This window comes from Anarhichas minor, unplaced genomic scaffold (assembly GCF_050575085.1).
Source record: "Anarhichas minor isolate MPS153535 unplaced genomic scaffold, ASM5057508v1 ptg000003l, whole genome shotgun sequence".
Taxonomy (NCBI): domain Eukaryota; kingdom Metazoa; phylum Chordata; class Actinopteri; order Perciformes; family Anarhichadidae; genus Anarhichas; species Anarhichas minor.
In genome coordinates, this window is record NW_027466449.1 from 3803740 (window position 1) to 3820588 (window position 16849).

At 41.0% G+C, this 16849-nt stretch overlaps 4 protein-coding genes across 4 annotated transcripts in view; 1 reads left to right on the forward strand and 3 right to left on the reverse strand.

Moving 5' to 3' along the window:
* ppih (peptidylprolyl isomerase H (cyclophilin H)) overlaps window positions 1-16849 on the forward strand; it is a 29283-nt gene that overhangs the window by 554 nt on the left and 11880 nt on the right. The window lies entirely within an intron of this gene.
* On the reverse strand, window positions 2107-3421 carry LOC142952365 (putative G-protein coupled receptor 160). The gene has a single exon (XM_076094243.1). It carries the CDS (start codon window positions 3402-3404, stop codon window positions 2304-2306), a length of 1101 nt encoding a protein of 366 aa, XP_075950358.1. The 5' UTR covers window positions 3405-3421; the 3' UTR covers window positions 2107-2303.
* On the reverse strand, window positions 5721-7080 carry LOC142952381 (putative G-protein coupled receptor 160). The gene has a single exon (XM_076094244.1). The coding sequence runs from the start codon at window positions 7061-7063 to the stop codon at window positions 5963-5965; it is 1101 nt and encodes a 366-aa protein (XP_075950359.1). The 5' UTR covers window positions 7064-7080; the 3' UTR covers window positions 5721-5962.
* LOC142952397 (putative G-protein coupled receptor 160) lies at window positions 9386-10745 on the reverse strand. The gene has a single exon (XM_076094245.1). The coding sequence runs from the start codon at window positions 10726-10728 to the stop codon at window positions 9628-9630; it is 1101 nt and encodes a 366-aa protein (XP_075950360.1). The 5' UTR covers window positions 10729-10745; the 3' UTR covers window positions 9386-9627.

A 16849-nucleotide genomic window follows, 5' to 3' on the forward strand; every position in this document is an offset into this window, starting at 1 on the left:
TGTTCCTGTGAGAGTTCAGTAGGTTTGCTCAGTGCGCCCACATGCGTCCGGGAGTGAAGCTCCAGTCCTCAGCTTCAAAGAAGGGCGATAAGTAGAGCAGCCAAAACCTACATTTCCACGAAACGTTTCCTTCTCACATTGCTGTAATCTGTATGAAAGTATGCTATTATTATTATGCTATATGTATTACCTTTCGTTAAATAACTGCTTTTAAATGTTAACGTCATTTTAAATGTTAACGTCAGTGGCGCGCAGTGACCACTTGGCGCCACTCAAACTGCAACAACAAGTCTGTCCACACAAACGCTGGTTGCACGTAATGTGGCGCACAATGATGTTACAGCAGTGTTATTCACTAATATGTCCATGAAGGTAAAGTTTATACATCAATTGAATACTTTTGACAGTTTATGTTTTCTTTAATCGCCGTTGAAATCACGTGATGTGCTCTGTACGGAACACCGTTGAGCTTTATGGGCCTCCGTACACAGGCGGAGACGTTACTTTCCCCCACTTTTCTCAGAAACTATTGCACCAAAAGACACATCAAAGTGCAAACGGTCCAATGGATATTCCTTCTGGAGAATCAGCAGACAAAGTCTGTGAGGAAGGTCTGAGGGAAGATCACGAACTGTGTGAAATGACCCGGAAGTATCTAAGTGGCAGTCTTGATAAGAGCTGGTCGAGTTCCCTAAAAGCTAAGGAAAGGTGCTTTAATGCTTCCTTTCTTTATTTCCTCTAGCTTAGGATGCACTGGACCATCCTTTATGACGGAACATTTAGATACAGTCGTACCCACAGTTCTTTGTGTTTCGGTCGATTCATGATAAATATGAGTGGATAGTGACAACCATTTCGTTTCATTGTTTTTTGTATTTTTTTTGTATGTATTTCGAAACATAAAACAGTAAATATGAAAAAAAAGTACAAACATAAACTAATATAGGTCTGAAAAGGAGTAGGAAATTCACACATACACCATAACTCTGACATTTGACTAAATATTTATCATATAAACCTTTGTGACTAGAAGCCTATATTCCTTTTTTTCATTTAAATTCCAACCGTGGTAATAAAGTAGTATTTTAGACTTCTAAAATAAGATAATCCTACATACAAGGAATTTGACATGGTGGATGGTGCATGGTGGATGGTGCATAACATTAAACAGTCAGCACAGTGCAAAATACAAGACATGATTTAAAGATGGATATAGATCTGGATTTGTTTTGCAAAGTTTTCCATTTGTAAAATAAGTATTAATGTATCTTCTCAGATCCCACATGTCCCAGTTAGATGTGATGTGACGGACGGTAGGAAAGTTTTGCGACAGAGAAACGACACTGATGGAATATCAACATAAGCAAACATCACCACAGTTGTCATCAGATCAACTTGCTTAAAACCTGTGAGAAGAGCACAGAGAGACATTTGGGATCATGTGGAACAACCAAAAGTGTTGCAACTGACAGAAAGTGTTCATGTAGGATCCCATTGCTATTAGTAAGAGCTGAATGAGAAAATAAGTCTTCAGGGCCTTTTAATACAGTCCTTAAATCCAAGTTACTAAACACAGTAGTGAAATAGACCCATACAGTATTTTAAATTATGACTAAGTGGGAAATCTCATCACAAGGTCGTCTAGATTTGGATCGTTATATCACACATCATCATAAAGGTCAAGAAGAAACTTTGAACCTCCTCAAATAGATTGATAAACATGACATTTGTAATTTATGTTTTTAAAGAAAAAGTTGCAAAAATACATGGTTCACTGAAATAAAATGAAAACTGGGATTTTGGATATTTATTTAGAAACATTTATACCTGTTTGGGACAGAAAGTTAAAAGAGAATAGATATAAGTCAACGTAGCATTTCCCTCAAGTCTAAAGGTATCTTTAAAAAGTCCTTCATGACAAACGCATACAAAAGAATGTCGAAAAATAATGGGGATTTTTGGAAATATTTACAAAAGTTTAGCTTAATGATCCGAGCTTTCAGCAAAACCTGAACCCTCCCCTCCCCCCCCCCCCCCCCCAACTCAAATAATTCTATTTTAAAGTCCAGTTACAGACTCTTGTCAATGGCAACATTTTGCTGTTGCTCAAAAGCACATTTTCATGTGCCGATGGAGAGGTAAAAGATGCGTGTCTGTGTGTAGGTGTCAGTTTACATGTACACAGGTGAACTATTCATAGTTGCCAGCTCAAGTCTTCACTGACTTTCTCGCATCATGGTTCTCATTTACTATTGGCTGTCAGGTCTGCCGTGTAACAGGTTCACTGTTGACGTCTTTCTCTGTTACACATAGAGGAGGGTGTGGCTCTTCTCTTTGGACAGGTTCGACACAGCTGCAGGGAATGGCTGCTGTCGTGTTCCTTTGCTCAAATGCCAGTAAATGGGCCACGGGCACACGTTTTCTGGGAGGCTGTACGGTCCTTGTTTGTTGCTGTTTGCCCAGAACATCACGCCCGTCAGGAAACTGTTGGTGCACTCCACCCACAGAAGGTTAACAGTGATGTAGGCAGGTACTCCAAAGCTGAGCAATATGCAGACCACAGACATCACGAGATAAAGCATCCAAGTTAGACTAAAGCCCAGTATTAGGCTGAACCACAGAGGTGGGCGCGGGTTGACGGTCTCCTCCGGTGGATTCTCCTCGATGCCTTTTGTCTCCGTGCAGTCAGTTGAGGTGAACAACAAGTCGCTGCTCTGGTTCTCTGGTTCTTCCCTCGCTTCAGATATCCTGTTGGCCTCGCCCACCCACTTAGGAGTCATAGAGCAAAAGGGCAGCTTTGTACAACCTACCGCTGAGAAAAGCCCCAAAATGAAGTAGTTGATCAGTGTAGACTCCCGTACTTCACACACGACAACTGATGGCCTTTCCCGATAATCCAGTTTCATCAAATCCGATTCGACAGAACCAAAGGAGTAAATAACAGCTAGGATCCACACCAGCAATGTCAAGGCGGTGTGCCTTAGGAATTTGGAGAAGGTGCTCTGTTTGCCGAGGTAGGTACCTTCTAAACAGCAGTCCAATAAACCCAGGCACATCAGGGGCAGCGGCAGTGCTTCATATATCGCAGAGGCATTGGCCAAGATGAAGCAGAGGGACACGAAATACCTTTCAGGTCCAAGAAATAACAAGCTTGAGAAAAGAAGCACCATCACAGAGTCAGCCAGGGCGATGGACAGACTGCACATACTTAAAAAGGAGGTGGACAGTTTCCGGCTGCTGAAGAAGAGTACCACTATGTCCAGTACCACCTTGATAAGCATAATTCCCAGATACCTGTCAGTGTTGTCTGTATGACAGCCAGACACCACATCCGTTTGCGTGACGATGTCCAGCATTTTGACGGTATTGCTTGTTTTCTGATGCGTTATCAATTCATGCAGCATTTGTGCAATCAGTGCTCAGTTCGGTACGGAGAGGCTCCAGGAAAGGCTGTGGAGGACAAGAGTATATTGGTTAGGAACTACGGCTGTGCAAATGATTACTGATTAGAGAAAGCATGTGGATGCATGAGTCCAGTCCACAACATGAAATAGCGAGAGATGGTCGAGTAGGAGATTGGATCCTGACACATCTCATCTCATAATCAATTTAGTATTTAGATGACAGCCTTTATAACAGTGTGGAGTGCAGTGCACTAGTATAACTTTTTTTTTGCCAGATATGGTGTAATTCTGACTCATTAGTCATGTTTATTGTCACACCCCACACTTTGTGCAGTTGAACGAGGCGTGACCAACGTAGAGCAGTTGTCAGAAATGTCCCTGCATATTATTCATATAAGCAGTAACCATGCTGGGATCAATGACTCCAGTTTCCCTCACTGTCGATACGTTACACTGGCAATTATGAAAAACAAAGTAAAAGTAGAATTCATATTGTTATCATTGCAGTTTTGAGACACACACTTTGGTTCTCATATCTTGTCACTTCCCCATCAACATCCTGCAGTAATGGTATTCGTTCTTTCCAGCGTTGTTAAACCGGAGAAGCAAGTTCTGCCATTTGAAGTGTGTAGCTTACTCTGTATAAATTATATAATAATAAAACAAAAACTGACGCTAAGCCATCTGTACCTCTGTGCTCAGGGTTCTCCTAGTCCAGTGAGTTTCAGTGGCGATCCAGTCAGAGGCCCTGCATGCTCTCGCCAAGACTTGTCTGAATATGACTGTTGTCAGGTGAAGCGGTTCATTTGAGATAGCTATGTATGGCTCCACCTTCCCATTGTGAATGCAGACAACTCAATGCACACACCTGTGACTTGATGGAAGCCTGCCCATTTTCTATGTAACCTCTGGCTACAGTGTTAGTTATGTAAAACTAAACAAGAATAACAAATAAAATTAATTAAAAAATCATAAATAACATAAAGTACAAACATAAACTAATATATGTCTGAAAAGGAGTAGGACATTCACACATTCACCATAACTGACATTTAACTAAATATGTATCATGTAAACCTTTGTGACTAGAAGCCTATATTCCTTTTTTTCATTTAAATTCCAACCGTGGTAATAAAGTAGTATTTTAGACTTCTAAAACAAGATAATCCTGTGAATGATGTCGCTCAGTGATACTAGTTTATTGGAGATATGATGATTCATTAAATAATAATTCTTCTTGTGGTCTGTTAGACGGGAGCTGACCTGACGATACATCACCAGGGCTATACAGAGTTTACTTTGTTAAACAACGCAAGAAGAAAAACTTGACTAAGATACTCTGCTAACTGGTACAATTCAGAATCAGAACTGTTTATTTGCCAAAGTATGTTGCACATACAAGGAATTTGACATGGTGGATGGTGCATAACATTAAACAGTCAGCACAGTGCAAAATACAAGACATGATTTAAAGATGGATATAGATCTGGATTTGTTTTGCAAAGTTTTCCATTTGTAAAATAAGTATTAATGTATCTTCTCAGATCCCACATGTCCCAGTTAGATGTGATGTGACGGACGGTAGGAAAGTTTTGCGACAGAGAAACGACACTGATGGAATATCAACATAAGCAAACATCACCACAGTTGTCATCAGATCAACTTGCTTAAAACCTGTGAGAAGAGCACAGAGAGACATTTGGGATCATGTGGAACAACCAAAAGTGTTGCAACTGACAGAAAGTGTTCATGTAGGATCCCATTGCTATTAGTAAGAGCTGAATGAGAAAATAAGTCTTCAGGGCCTTTTAATACAGTCCTTAAATCCAAGTTACTAAACACAGTAGTGAAATAGACCCATACAGTATTTTAAATTATGACTAAGTGGGAAATCTCATCACAAGGTCGTCTAGATTTGGATCGTTATATCACACATCATCATAAAGGTCAAGAAGAAACTTTGAACCTCCTCAAATAGATTGATAAACATGACATTTGTAATTTATGTTTTTAAAGAAAAAGTTGCAAAAATACATGGTTCACTGAAATAAAATGAAAACTGGGATTTTGGATATTTATTTAGAAACATTTATACCTGTTTGGGACAGAAAGTTAAAAGAGAATAGATATAAGTCAACATAGCATTTCCCTCAAGTCTAAAGGTATCTTTAAAAAGTCCTTCATGACAAACATACAAATTAATGGAGAAAAATAATGTGTATTTTTGGAAATATTTACAAAAGTTTAGCTTAATGATCCGAGCTTTCAGCAAAACCTGAACCCCCCCCCCCCCCCAACTCAAAGAATTCTATTTTAAAGTCCAGTCACAGACTCTTGTCAATGGCAACATTTTGCTGTTGCTCAAAAGCACATTTTCATGTGCCGATGGAGAGGTAAAAGATGCGTGTCTGTGTGTAGGTGTCAGTTTACATGTACACAGGTGAACTATTCATAGTTGCCAGCTCAAGTCTTCACTGACTTTCTCGCATCATGGTTCTCATTTACTATTGGCTGTCAGGTCTGCCGTGTAACAGGTTCACTGTTGACGTCTTTCTCTGTTACACATAGAGGAGGGTGTGGCTCTTCTCTTTGGACAGGTTCGACACAGCTGCAGGGAATGGCTGCTGTCGTGTTCCTTTGCTCAAATGCCAGTAAATGGGCCACGGGCACACGTTTTCTGGGAGGCTGTACGGTCCTTGTTTGTTGCTGTTTGCCCAGAACATCACGCCCGTCAGGAAACTGTTGGTGCACTCCACCCACAGAAGGTTAACAGTGATGTAGGCAGGTACTCCAAAGCTGAGCAATATGCAGACCACAGACATCACGAGATAAAGCATCCAAGTTAGACTAAAGCCCAGTATTAGGCTGAACCACAGAGGTGGGCGCGGGTTGACGGTCTCCTCCGGTGGATTCTCCTCGATGCCTTTTGTCTCCGTGCAGTCAGTTGAGGTGAACAACAAGTCGCTGCTCTGGTTCTCTGGTTCTTCCCTCGCTTCAGATATCCTGTTGGCCTCGCCCACCCACTTAGGAGTCATAGAGCAAAAGGGCAGCTTTGTACAACCTACCGCTGAGAAAAGCCCCAAAATGAAGTAGTTGATCAGTGTAGACTCCCGTACTTCACACACGACAACTGATGGCCTTTCCCGATAATCCAGTTTCATCAAATCCGATTCGACAGAACCAAAGGAGTAAATAACAGCTAGGATCCACACCAGCAATGTCAAGGCGGTGTGCCTTAGGAATTTGGAGAAGGTGCTCTGTTTGCCGAGGTAGGTACCTTCTAAACAGCAGTCCAATAAACCCAGGCACATCAGGGGCAGCGGCAGTGCTTCATATATCGCAGAGGCATTGGCCAAGATGAAGCAGAGGGACACGAAATACCTTTCAGGTCCAAGAAATAACAAGCTTGAGAAAAGAAGCACCATCACAGAGTCAGCCAGGGCGATGGACAGACTGCACATACTTAAAAAGGAGGTGGACAGTTTCCGGCTGCTGAAGAAGAGTACCACTATGTCCAGTACCACCTTGATAAGCATAATTCCCAGATACCTGTCAGTGTTGTCTGTATGACAGCCAGACACCACATCCGTTTGCGTGACGATGTCCAGCATTTTGACGGTATTGCTTGTTTTCTGATGCGTTATCAATTCATGCAGCATTTGTGCAATCAGTGCTCAGTTCGGTACGGAGAGGCTCCAGGAAAGGCTGTGGAGGACAAGAGTATATTGGTTAGGAACTACGGCTGTGCAAATGATTACTGATTAGAGAAAGCATGTGGATGCATGAGTCCAGTCCACAACATGAAATAGCGAGAGATGGTCGAGTAGGAGATTGGATCCTGACACATCTCATCTCATAATCAATTTAGTATTTAGATGACAGCCTTTATAACAGTGTGGAGTGCAGTGCACTAGTATAACTTTTTTTTTGCCAGATATGGTGTAATTCTGACTCATTAGTCATGTTTATTGTCACACCCCACACTTTGTGCAGTTGAACGAGGCGTGACCAACGTAGAGCAGTTGTCAGAAATGTCCCTGCATATTATTCATATAAGCAGTAACCATGCTGGGATCAATGACTCCAGTTTCCCTCACTGTCGATACGTTACACTGGCAATTATGAAAAACAAAGTAAAAGTAGAATTCATATTGTTATCATTGCAGTTTTGAGACACACACTTTGGTTCTCATATCTTGTCACTTCCCCATCAACATCCTGCAGTAATGGTATTCGTTCTTTCCAGCGTTGTTAAACCGGAGAAGCAAGTTCTGCCATTTGAAGTGTGTAGCTTACTCTGTATAAATTATATAATAATAAAACAAAAACTGACGCTAAGCCATCTGTACCTCTGTGCTCAGGGTTCTCCTAGTCCAGTGAGTTTCAGTGGCGATCCAGTCAGAGGCCCTGCATGCTCTCGCCAAGACTTGTCTGAATATGACTGTTGTCAGGTGAAGCGGTTCATTTGAGATAGCTATGTATGGCTCCACCTTCCCATTGTGAATGCAGACAACTCAATGCACACACCTGTGTCTTGATGGAAGCCTGCCCATTTTCTATGTAACCTCTGGCTACAGTGTTAGTTATGTAAAACTAAACAAGAATAACAAATAAAATTAATTAAAAAATCATAAATAACATAAAGTACAAACATAAACTAATATATGTCTGAAAAGGAGTAGGACATTCACACATTCACCATAACTGACATTTAACTAAATATTTATCATGTAAACCTTTGTGACTAGAAGCCTATATTCCTTTTTTTCATTTAAATTCCAACCGTGGTAATAAAGTAGTATTTTAGACTTCTAAAACAAGATAATCCTGTGAATGATGTCGCTCAGTGATACTAGTTTATTGGAGATATGATGATTCATTAAATAATAATTCTTCTTGTGGTCTGTTAGACGGGAGCTGACCTGACGATACATCACCAGGGCTATACAGAGTTTACTTTGTTAAACAACGCAAGAAGAAAAACTTGACTAAGATACTCTGCTAACTGGTACAATTCAGAATCAGAACTGTTTATTTGCCAAAGTATGTTGCACATACAAGGAATTTGACATGGTGGATGGTGCATAACATTAAACAGTCAGCACAGTGCAAAATACAAGACATGATTTAAAGATGGATATAGATCTGGATTTGTTTTGCAAAGTTTTCCATTTGTAAAATAAGTATTAATGTATCTTCTCAGATCCCACATGTCCCAGTTAGATGTGATGTGACGGACGGTAGGAAAGTTTTGCGACAGAGAAACGACACTGATGGAATATCAACATAAGCAAACATCACCACAGTTGTCATCAGATCAACTTGCTTAAAACCTGTGAGAAGAGCACAGAGAGACATTTGGGATCATGTGGAACAACCAAAAGTGTTGCAACTGACAGAAAGTGTTCATGTAGGATCCCATTGCTATTAGTAAGAGCTGAATGAGAAAATAAGTCTTCAGGGCCTTTTAATACAGTCCTTAAATCCAAGTTACTAAACACAGTAGTGAAATAGACCCATACAGTATTTTAAATTATGACTAAGTGGGAAATCTCATCACAAGGTCGTCTAGATTTGGATCGTTATATCACACATCATCATAAAGGTCAAGAAGAAACGTTGAACCTCCTCAAATAGATTGATAAACATGACATTTGTAATTTATGTTTTTAAAGAAAAAGTTGCAAAAATACATGGTTCACTGAAATAAAATGAAAACTGGGATTTTGGATATTTATTTAGAAACATTTATACCTGTTTGGGACAGAAAGTTAAAAGAGAATAGATATAAGTCAACATAGCATTTCCCTCAAGTCTAAAGGTATCTTTAAAAAGTCCTTCATGACAAACATACAAATTAATGGAGAAAAATAATGTGTATTTTTGGAAATATTTACAAAAGTTTAGCTTAATGATCCGAGCTTTCAGCAAAACCTGAACCCCCCCCCCCCCCCCCCCCCAACTCAAAGAATTCTATTTTAAAGTCCAGTCACAGACTCTTGTCAATGGCAACATTTTGCTGTTGCTCAAAAGCACATTTTCATGTGCCGATGGAGAGGTAAAAGATGCGTGTCTGTGTGTAGGTGTCAGTTTACATGTACACAGGTGAACTATTCATAGTTGCCAGCTCAAGTCTTCACTGACTTTCTCGCATCATGGTTCTCATTTACTATTGGCTGTCAGGTCTGCCGTGTAACAGGTTCACTGTTGACGTCTTTCTCTGTTACACATAGAGGAGGGTGTGGCTCTTCTCTTTGGACAGGTTCGACACAGCTGCAGGGAATGGCTGCTGTCGTGTTCCTTTGCTCAAATGCCAGTAAATGGGCCACGGGCACACGTTTTCTGGGAGGCTGTACGGTCCTTGTTTGTTGCTGTTTGCCCAGAACATCACGCCCGTCAGGAAACTGTTGGTGCACTCCACCCACAGAAGGTTAACAGTGATGTAGGCAGGTACTCCAAAGCTGAGCAATATGCAGACCACAGACATCACGAGATAAAGCATCCAAGTTAGACTAAAGCCCAGTATTAGGCTGAACCACAGAGGTGGGCGCGGGTTGACGGTCTCCTCCGGTGGATTCTCCTCGATGCCTTTTGTCTCCGTGCAGTCAGTTGAGGTGAACAACAAGTCGCTGCTCTGGTTCTCTGGTTCTTCCCTCGCTTCAGATATCCTGTTGGCCTCGCCCACCCACTTAGGAGTCATAGAGCAAAAGGGCAGCTTTGTACAACCTACCGCTGAGAAAAGCCCCAAAATGAAGTAGTTGATCAGTGTAGACTCCCGTACTTCACACACGACAACTGATGGCCTTTCCCGATAATCCAGTTTCATCAAATCCGATTCGACAGAACCAAAGGAGTAAATAACAGCTAGGATCCACACCAGCAATGTCAAGGCGGTGTGCCTTAGGAATTTGGAGAAGGTGCTCTGTTTGCCGAGGTAGGTACCTTCTAAACAGCAGTCCAATAAACCCAGGCACATCAGGGGCAGCGGCAGTGCTTCATATATCGCAGAGGCATTGGCCAAGATGAAGCAGAGGGACACGAAATACCTTTCAGGTCCATGAAATAACAAGCTTGAGAAAAGAAGCACCATCACAGAGTCAGCCAGGGCGATGGACAGACTGCACATACTTAAAAAGGAGGTGGACAGTTTCCGGCTGCTGAAGAAGAGTACCACTATGTCCAGTACCACCTTGATAAGCATAATTCCCAGATACCTGTCAGTGTTGTCTGTATGACAGCCAGACACCACATCCGTTTGCGTGACGATGTCCAGCATTTTGACGGTATTGCTTGTTTTCTGATGCGTTATCAATTCATGCAGCATTTGTGCAATCAGTGCTCAGTTCGGTACGGAGAGGCTCCAGGAAAGGCTGTGGAGGACAAGAGTATATTGGTTAGGAACTACGGCTGTGCAAATGATTACTGATTAGAGAAAGCATGTGGATGCATGAGTCCAGTCCACAACATGAAATAGCGAGAGATGGTCGAGTAGGAGATTGGATCCTGACACATCTCATCTCATAATCAATTTAGTATTTAGATGACAGCCTTTATAACAGTGTGGAGTGCAGTGCACTAGTATAACTTTTTTTTTGCCAGATATGGTGTAATTCTGACTCATTAGTCATGTTTATTGTCACACCCCACACTTTGTGCAGTTGAACGAGGCGTGACCAACGTAGAGCAGTTGTCAGAAATGTCCCTGCATATTATTCATATAAGCAGTAACCATGCTGGGATCAATGACTCCAGTTTCCCTCACTGTCGATACGTTACACTGGCAATTATGAAAAACAAAGTAAAAGTAGAATTCATATTGTTATCATTGCAGTTTTGAGACACACACTTTGGTTCTCATATCTTGTCACTTCCCCATCAACATCCTGCAGTAATGGTATTCGTTCTTTCCAGCGTTGTTAAACCGGAGAAGCAAGTTCTGCCATTTGAAGTGTGTAGCTTACTCTGTATAAATTATATAATAATAAAACAAAAACTGACGCTAAGCCATCTGTACCTCTGTGCTCAGGGTTCTCCTAGTCCAGTGAGTTTCAGTGGCGATCCAGTCAGAGGCCCTGCATGCTCTCGCCAAGACTTGTCTGAATATGACTGTTGTCAGGTGAAGCGGTTCATTTGAGATAGCTATGTATGGCTCCACCTTCCCATTGTGAATGCAGACAACTCAATGCACACACCTGTGACTTGATGGAAGCCTGCCCATTTTCTATGTAACCTCTGGCTACAGTGTTAGTTATGTAAAACTAAACAAGAATAACAAATAAAATTAATTAAAAAATCATAAATAACATAAAGTACTGTAGTATCTTGCATGCGACAGGTCTGTTGAAGTGATGATGAAGGATGCTCCGTGGACACTGTTCTTGCTGGTATAATACAGTTTATTACAAACAAGCAACACATGCCATTACGGACGTCTAGATCGCCCGGAGGTCTCAAGTCGAATCCGAAAGTCCCTCCTTTAGGGCGCTCGCTTCATCTTTATATAGGGTACATGTCATGCAACATACAGGGCGGAACAATGAGAGAATGTATGTGGCCCCCCTCATTCTGCACATCCACCCTTCTGCCCCTGGTCTCCTGCACATCTGGTTTTCATCTAATACAACTACACTTGGGGTCTTCGCTGTATCGTGCAAGGCCTGAAAATATACCACATATTCCCCCCTTCGAGACTTAACAAAGTCTCGAAAAAATAACAGAAGAGACATACAAGTGTATGATCATGACAAAATTAACAACCCTTTTTTAACCTTAAAGCAACGATACGGAGTATATAAAAGTGAGAGTGAAAAACCTGTTAGGCAGCTAATTTTTCTTGAAATATCCATTAAACAATGTAAACAGGAAAATTCTCTCACGGTCCCTCTGCCAAGGCAACCATAAGTAATACTCCAAAACACTGAAATGAGAAATTTAGCAATTTGTGTAAGGAAATGACTTAAACAAATACATATGGAACACTCAGCAAATCAAAACAAAACAATGTCCAAAGTCAGGCTGGTCGACCCATCGCACCTTTCTATGGACCTTTTCCTGCCTACCCCACTGTCCCTAAACATCGAGAAAAAGAAAACATCCGAGGTCCCATTATATTTAGAAACCATCATTTCCCAAGCATTTAATATACAAAGACGAAAATTCATTTTTAATAATACTAATGTAACATTTCAGTGAAGACATCAAACTGTATAACGCTGCAGTTTTCTCAGCAGCCGTGACTCAGGTGTAGTATCGAAGATGTCTTGAATCTGGATGTTGTATCGCCAGTCCACGTTCAGAGTCCTTCAGATTTTCATGTTTTCATGTTTGACGTGTCTGAATCCATTCAGCCCATCGGAGTCCCTGACAATCCACCACCCTCGCAGTGGTCTTCCCCCAATATGTTCTAGAATGAAAGAAAAGAAGGCCAGTATCTTTTGCATACAGAACAGATACACATTAAAACATCAAACACCGAATAATAACACTTCTATAAGTAAAATGTGAGGTTATAACTCATAATGTCCATTAATCATTTTGTTCATTTTTTCCATACCCCCCCCCTCGAGACTAAATAAAGTCTCGAAAGAGCAAAACAAAATCAACACTACAAACTACGCAAGCAATCACATAGGTAAATAATAGGATTATGATCATGAGATATTCAAAATGGATATTCCTCCACCACTTCGATCTTTATTGCGTCATCCTCATCCATGTCCGTGTCAGCTTCGTGTAATAATGGCATCAGAGTTTGATCGCCGGGTAGCACAACTCCAACCCATCTAATTATCATTGCCTTTGCAAAGGTCAACAACAGCGTACAAAAACAAAACATCACACACGACAGAACTAGCGCTACCAAAATCTGAACTAACACTGCAATGCCTTCCATTTAGTGTCCCTCTTTTGTACTGTATGGTATTGATCCATCATGTACTCTGGTGCCTGATCAGAGTCACCAAAGTTATTATCTACGTTTGAAATAGTCCTCTGAGCTGTCATGGATGACTCTCCATGCTTCTCTTCCATCCTTTGGTCTCTACCTTCAACCATGTCATTACTGTTGTTCACGCTAGGCTCTATTTTTGATATTAGCTTCTGGGTTGCATTAATCACATCCTTAACTGTCCTAGATGTCATATTAGATGTCCGTGTTATGTTTACAAATGTCTTAGGTGCCACAGATGTCGTCACTGTTGTAGCGATTCTTCAGAACACCATTCATTCTTTCGCACATCCCTTGACTTTGCGGATGATAGACTGCACCAAGACGTTGTTTAATTCCAAGTTTTTGCTAAATCAATTTCACCGTCTTATCCACAAACTCTTTCCCATTGTCTGAGGATATTCGATCTGGAAGTCCCCACCTGCTTATGACCTCTCTACATAAGAACTTGGCTTTTTTTTGCCAAAAGGCCATCATGTAAAGGTCAGATTACAGTGTAGTTTAGCCTTCCCAGTATCTTTAATCATAGCTCTCAATGGCCCTGTCAAGCTAGCATAATCCTCAACCCATGCTGAAGAATATCCTGCAATACCAAGAAATGTCATCATCTCTCGAACTGTTCTGGGTTTTGGAGCCTTGCGAATAGCCTCCACATGACTCTCAGAGATGCTTCTGTGTCCCTGCGTTATTGTTTGACCCAAATAAGTTACCTTCTCCTTACAATACTGCAGTTTCTTCAGAGAGGCCTTGTGACCCTTCTCTTCCAGTATTTGTAGCAATTTAGTTGAGTCCTTATGACATGTCTCCTCATCCGGTGAACAAATGATGATGTCGTCCACATATTGAATTACATTACTTGTTAATACCTGCTCTATTCCCTCCAAATCGTCTTTCACTATTTTATTGAAAATGTGAGGACTATGTTTGAACCCTTGTGGCAGTCTCTCATACTCATAAGATTGTCCATTGTACGTGAACCCGAATAAGCTTTGGCTTTCCCTACTAAGTGGAACACTGAAAAACGCACCACATAAATCTAACACTGTGAAATGTGTCGCATTTGGCGGAAGTTGGGCTAACAAAGTATGTGGATCCGGTACTTCTGCTTGAAAATTAACCACCACTTCATTGACCGCTCTTAAATCATGTGTCAGGCGATATGAATTATCAGGCTTCTTTATTGGCAACAAAGGCGTGTTGCTCTGCGGTTCCTGTGTTATTCTTAAAACACCCGCCTTCAAAAGTCCTTCAATCTGTGGTTCAATTCCTCGGATTGACTCTTCACTCAGTGGATACTGGTTCTTCCAAGGTGGTTTGACTCCTGGTCGGAGTTCAACTCTTACTGGTTGAGCTGACTTCACAAGTCCAATATCAGTACTATGCCGAGCCCACAAACCTTCTGGAACTTGTTGTAGCATCTCTTCTCTCATTGGGTCTGAGTCCATCTTAGTACTGCAGATTGGCTCATGTGTCATTCGCACAGCATGTGGCTGTCCTTGTCCTTGAGCAGAGATCATGATCTTAATGAACCTCTGATCCTCGCTCTTCCAGATGGCAAGATTCTCTGTTACTGGTGTAAAAACAGCTTCTTCTGCCTCCGCCATCATTTCTCCCACTTGCTTCGGCGTATGTTCTTCACACACCCACAAGGTCACATGTGGCACACTCTTCTCGATATCAAACTCTTTGTCCAAATAGTCATTTCTGTGTATCTTCATAGCTGCTCCTTGTGGTCCCAAAGTTATACAGCCCAAATTTAGTTGAACTTGTTTTGGTTGTTGACTCAACCATTCTTCTGCGTATGCTTGAGCATCTTTTTTGAAATACTTGAGCGTGCAGTGAAATGGATACTCTGGAAGCTTCGCGTCGGGCATATTTACGATGATAAACTTTTCCCACAACTTAACTGGCTCAAGAAAATCTTCATCAAGATTTCCGATCCAACATACTGTAGAAGCTTCAGCCTCTGTTGTCATCAATAATTGGTGAACACTCTCGTTTGGCATTTCCTCCTTTTTCCTATACACTCCCTTTCTCTCTTTTCTCTCTCTTTATCTGTTCTCTCCTTCTCCCTCTCCCTTTCACTTTGCTCTCTCTATCCTTCTATCCCTCTCTTTCAGCTCTCTCTCTTTTCTCTCTTTCTCATACTCTCTTCTCTACCTGTCTTTTTGTGCTTTCTCTCTCTTCTACTTTTCTTTCTGCTCCTTCTCTGTACGTTCCCTCTTCGTTTGCTCTCTGTCCTCTCTTTTTCAAACAACTGGAGAATGCCAAGCTCCACTTGCCTCTTCTCCTTGCGTTTTCTCCTCTTTTTTCCCTTCTTTTGCTCTGCCTTGTATGTGGATACAAGTACCAGCATTATTTTAATTAGATCTGGGTTAAGAGTCCCCTCCACTGGCCATGGTTGGTCAATTTCAGGCCAGCGTTTATGCCATTTTTCCGATATTTTTGCAATGTTTGCAATGCCTCTAATTAGAGGATTATTCTTCTGTACCACTTCAACAGGAGTGATTACCTTTGGATTTTTAGTATTCTTTTTCCCCATTATGATGACTTCCTCTTATTTTCCGTTATTTGTACTTTAAGAATTAATTGCTACAATTAAGACTATTCAAGGCTATTTAGATTACTTAGAAATTTCAATTAACCAATCAATCAATCAATATTCAGCTCAAATCGTCAGACAGTCACCATATTGATGTACACCACAGCACAGATCAGAACTAACCACGCACAATAACAAAAATGGACATCTGCAATTGTCAGCAGCGGTTAGACCAAACAATCATATGCCATTAATTAATTAAATGCATTAACTGGTCAATCAGTTGCCAAGTTTTCTATTTATTTATTTATTTATTTATTTCTCCTATCTGCATAGAGCATGTATTCTTTCATGTGTATAGGAGCAGGTCAGTATCCTCTTAGGCTTATAAATGAAAGCAGGTTTATATGTGTACCCTCAATATTACCTACGACTGCTAAAGAGTCTGTAGATAAATTTGTACCGGCCTTTAGTAGATTGAAACGTAAGCCTCCCCTTCTCAATTCTTATTCACCATAAATGACATAACAGACAAGAAACAGGCAATGATTTAGTCTCTTATGAAATCCTTCGGTCCCGTTATCAGCATACATAAATATTATTACTAAGTTGAACCCCTTACCTAAACATTGTAGCATTTAGTGAACTCCCACTGAACCTAAACAGTTCAAATGGCAAAGAGGGAATTTTGAGGCGAGGGAGGGGGGGGGGGGGGGGGGGTGTCAAATTCTACCCTTCTTAAACGAAGTTCATTGTGCATTTAACAGCTCATTTGTTATTTTACGTCCCTTTTAAGAAGAGCTCATGTTTTATTTACTGACTCGTTCAATTCATTACGTCTCCTCAAACGAAGCTCATTGTTTTATCAAATACATCGGGCCACATATCTGTCCTTTCAAATTATTAAATGTCCCGTTCTAAAATCACCACCTATGTACGTTTATTCAATCATAATAT

Coding starts and splice junctions, on each gene's coding strand:
- LOC142952381 (XM_076094244.1), bottom strand. CDS start 7,063: ATGCTGCATGAATTGATAACGCATCAGAAAACAAGCAATACCGTCAAA.
- LOC142952397 (XM_076094245.1), bottom strand. CDS start 10,728: ATGCTGCATGAATTGATAACGCATCAGAAAACAAGCAATACCGTCAAA.
- LOC142952365 (XM_076094243.1), bottom strand. CDS start 3,404: ATGCTGCATGAATTGATAACGCATCAGAAAACAAGCAATACCGTCAAA.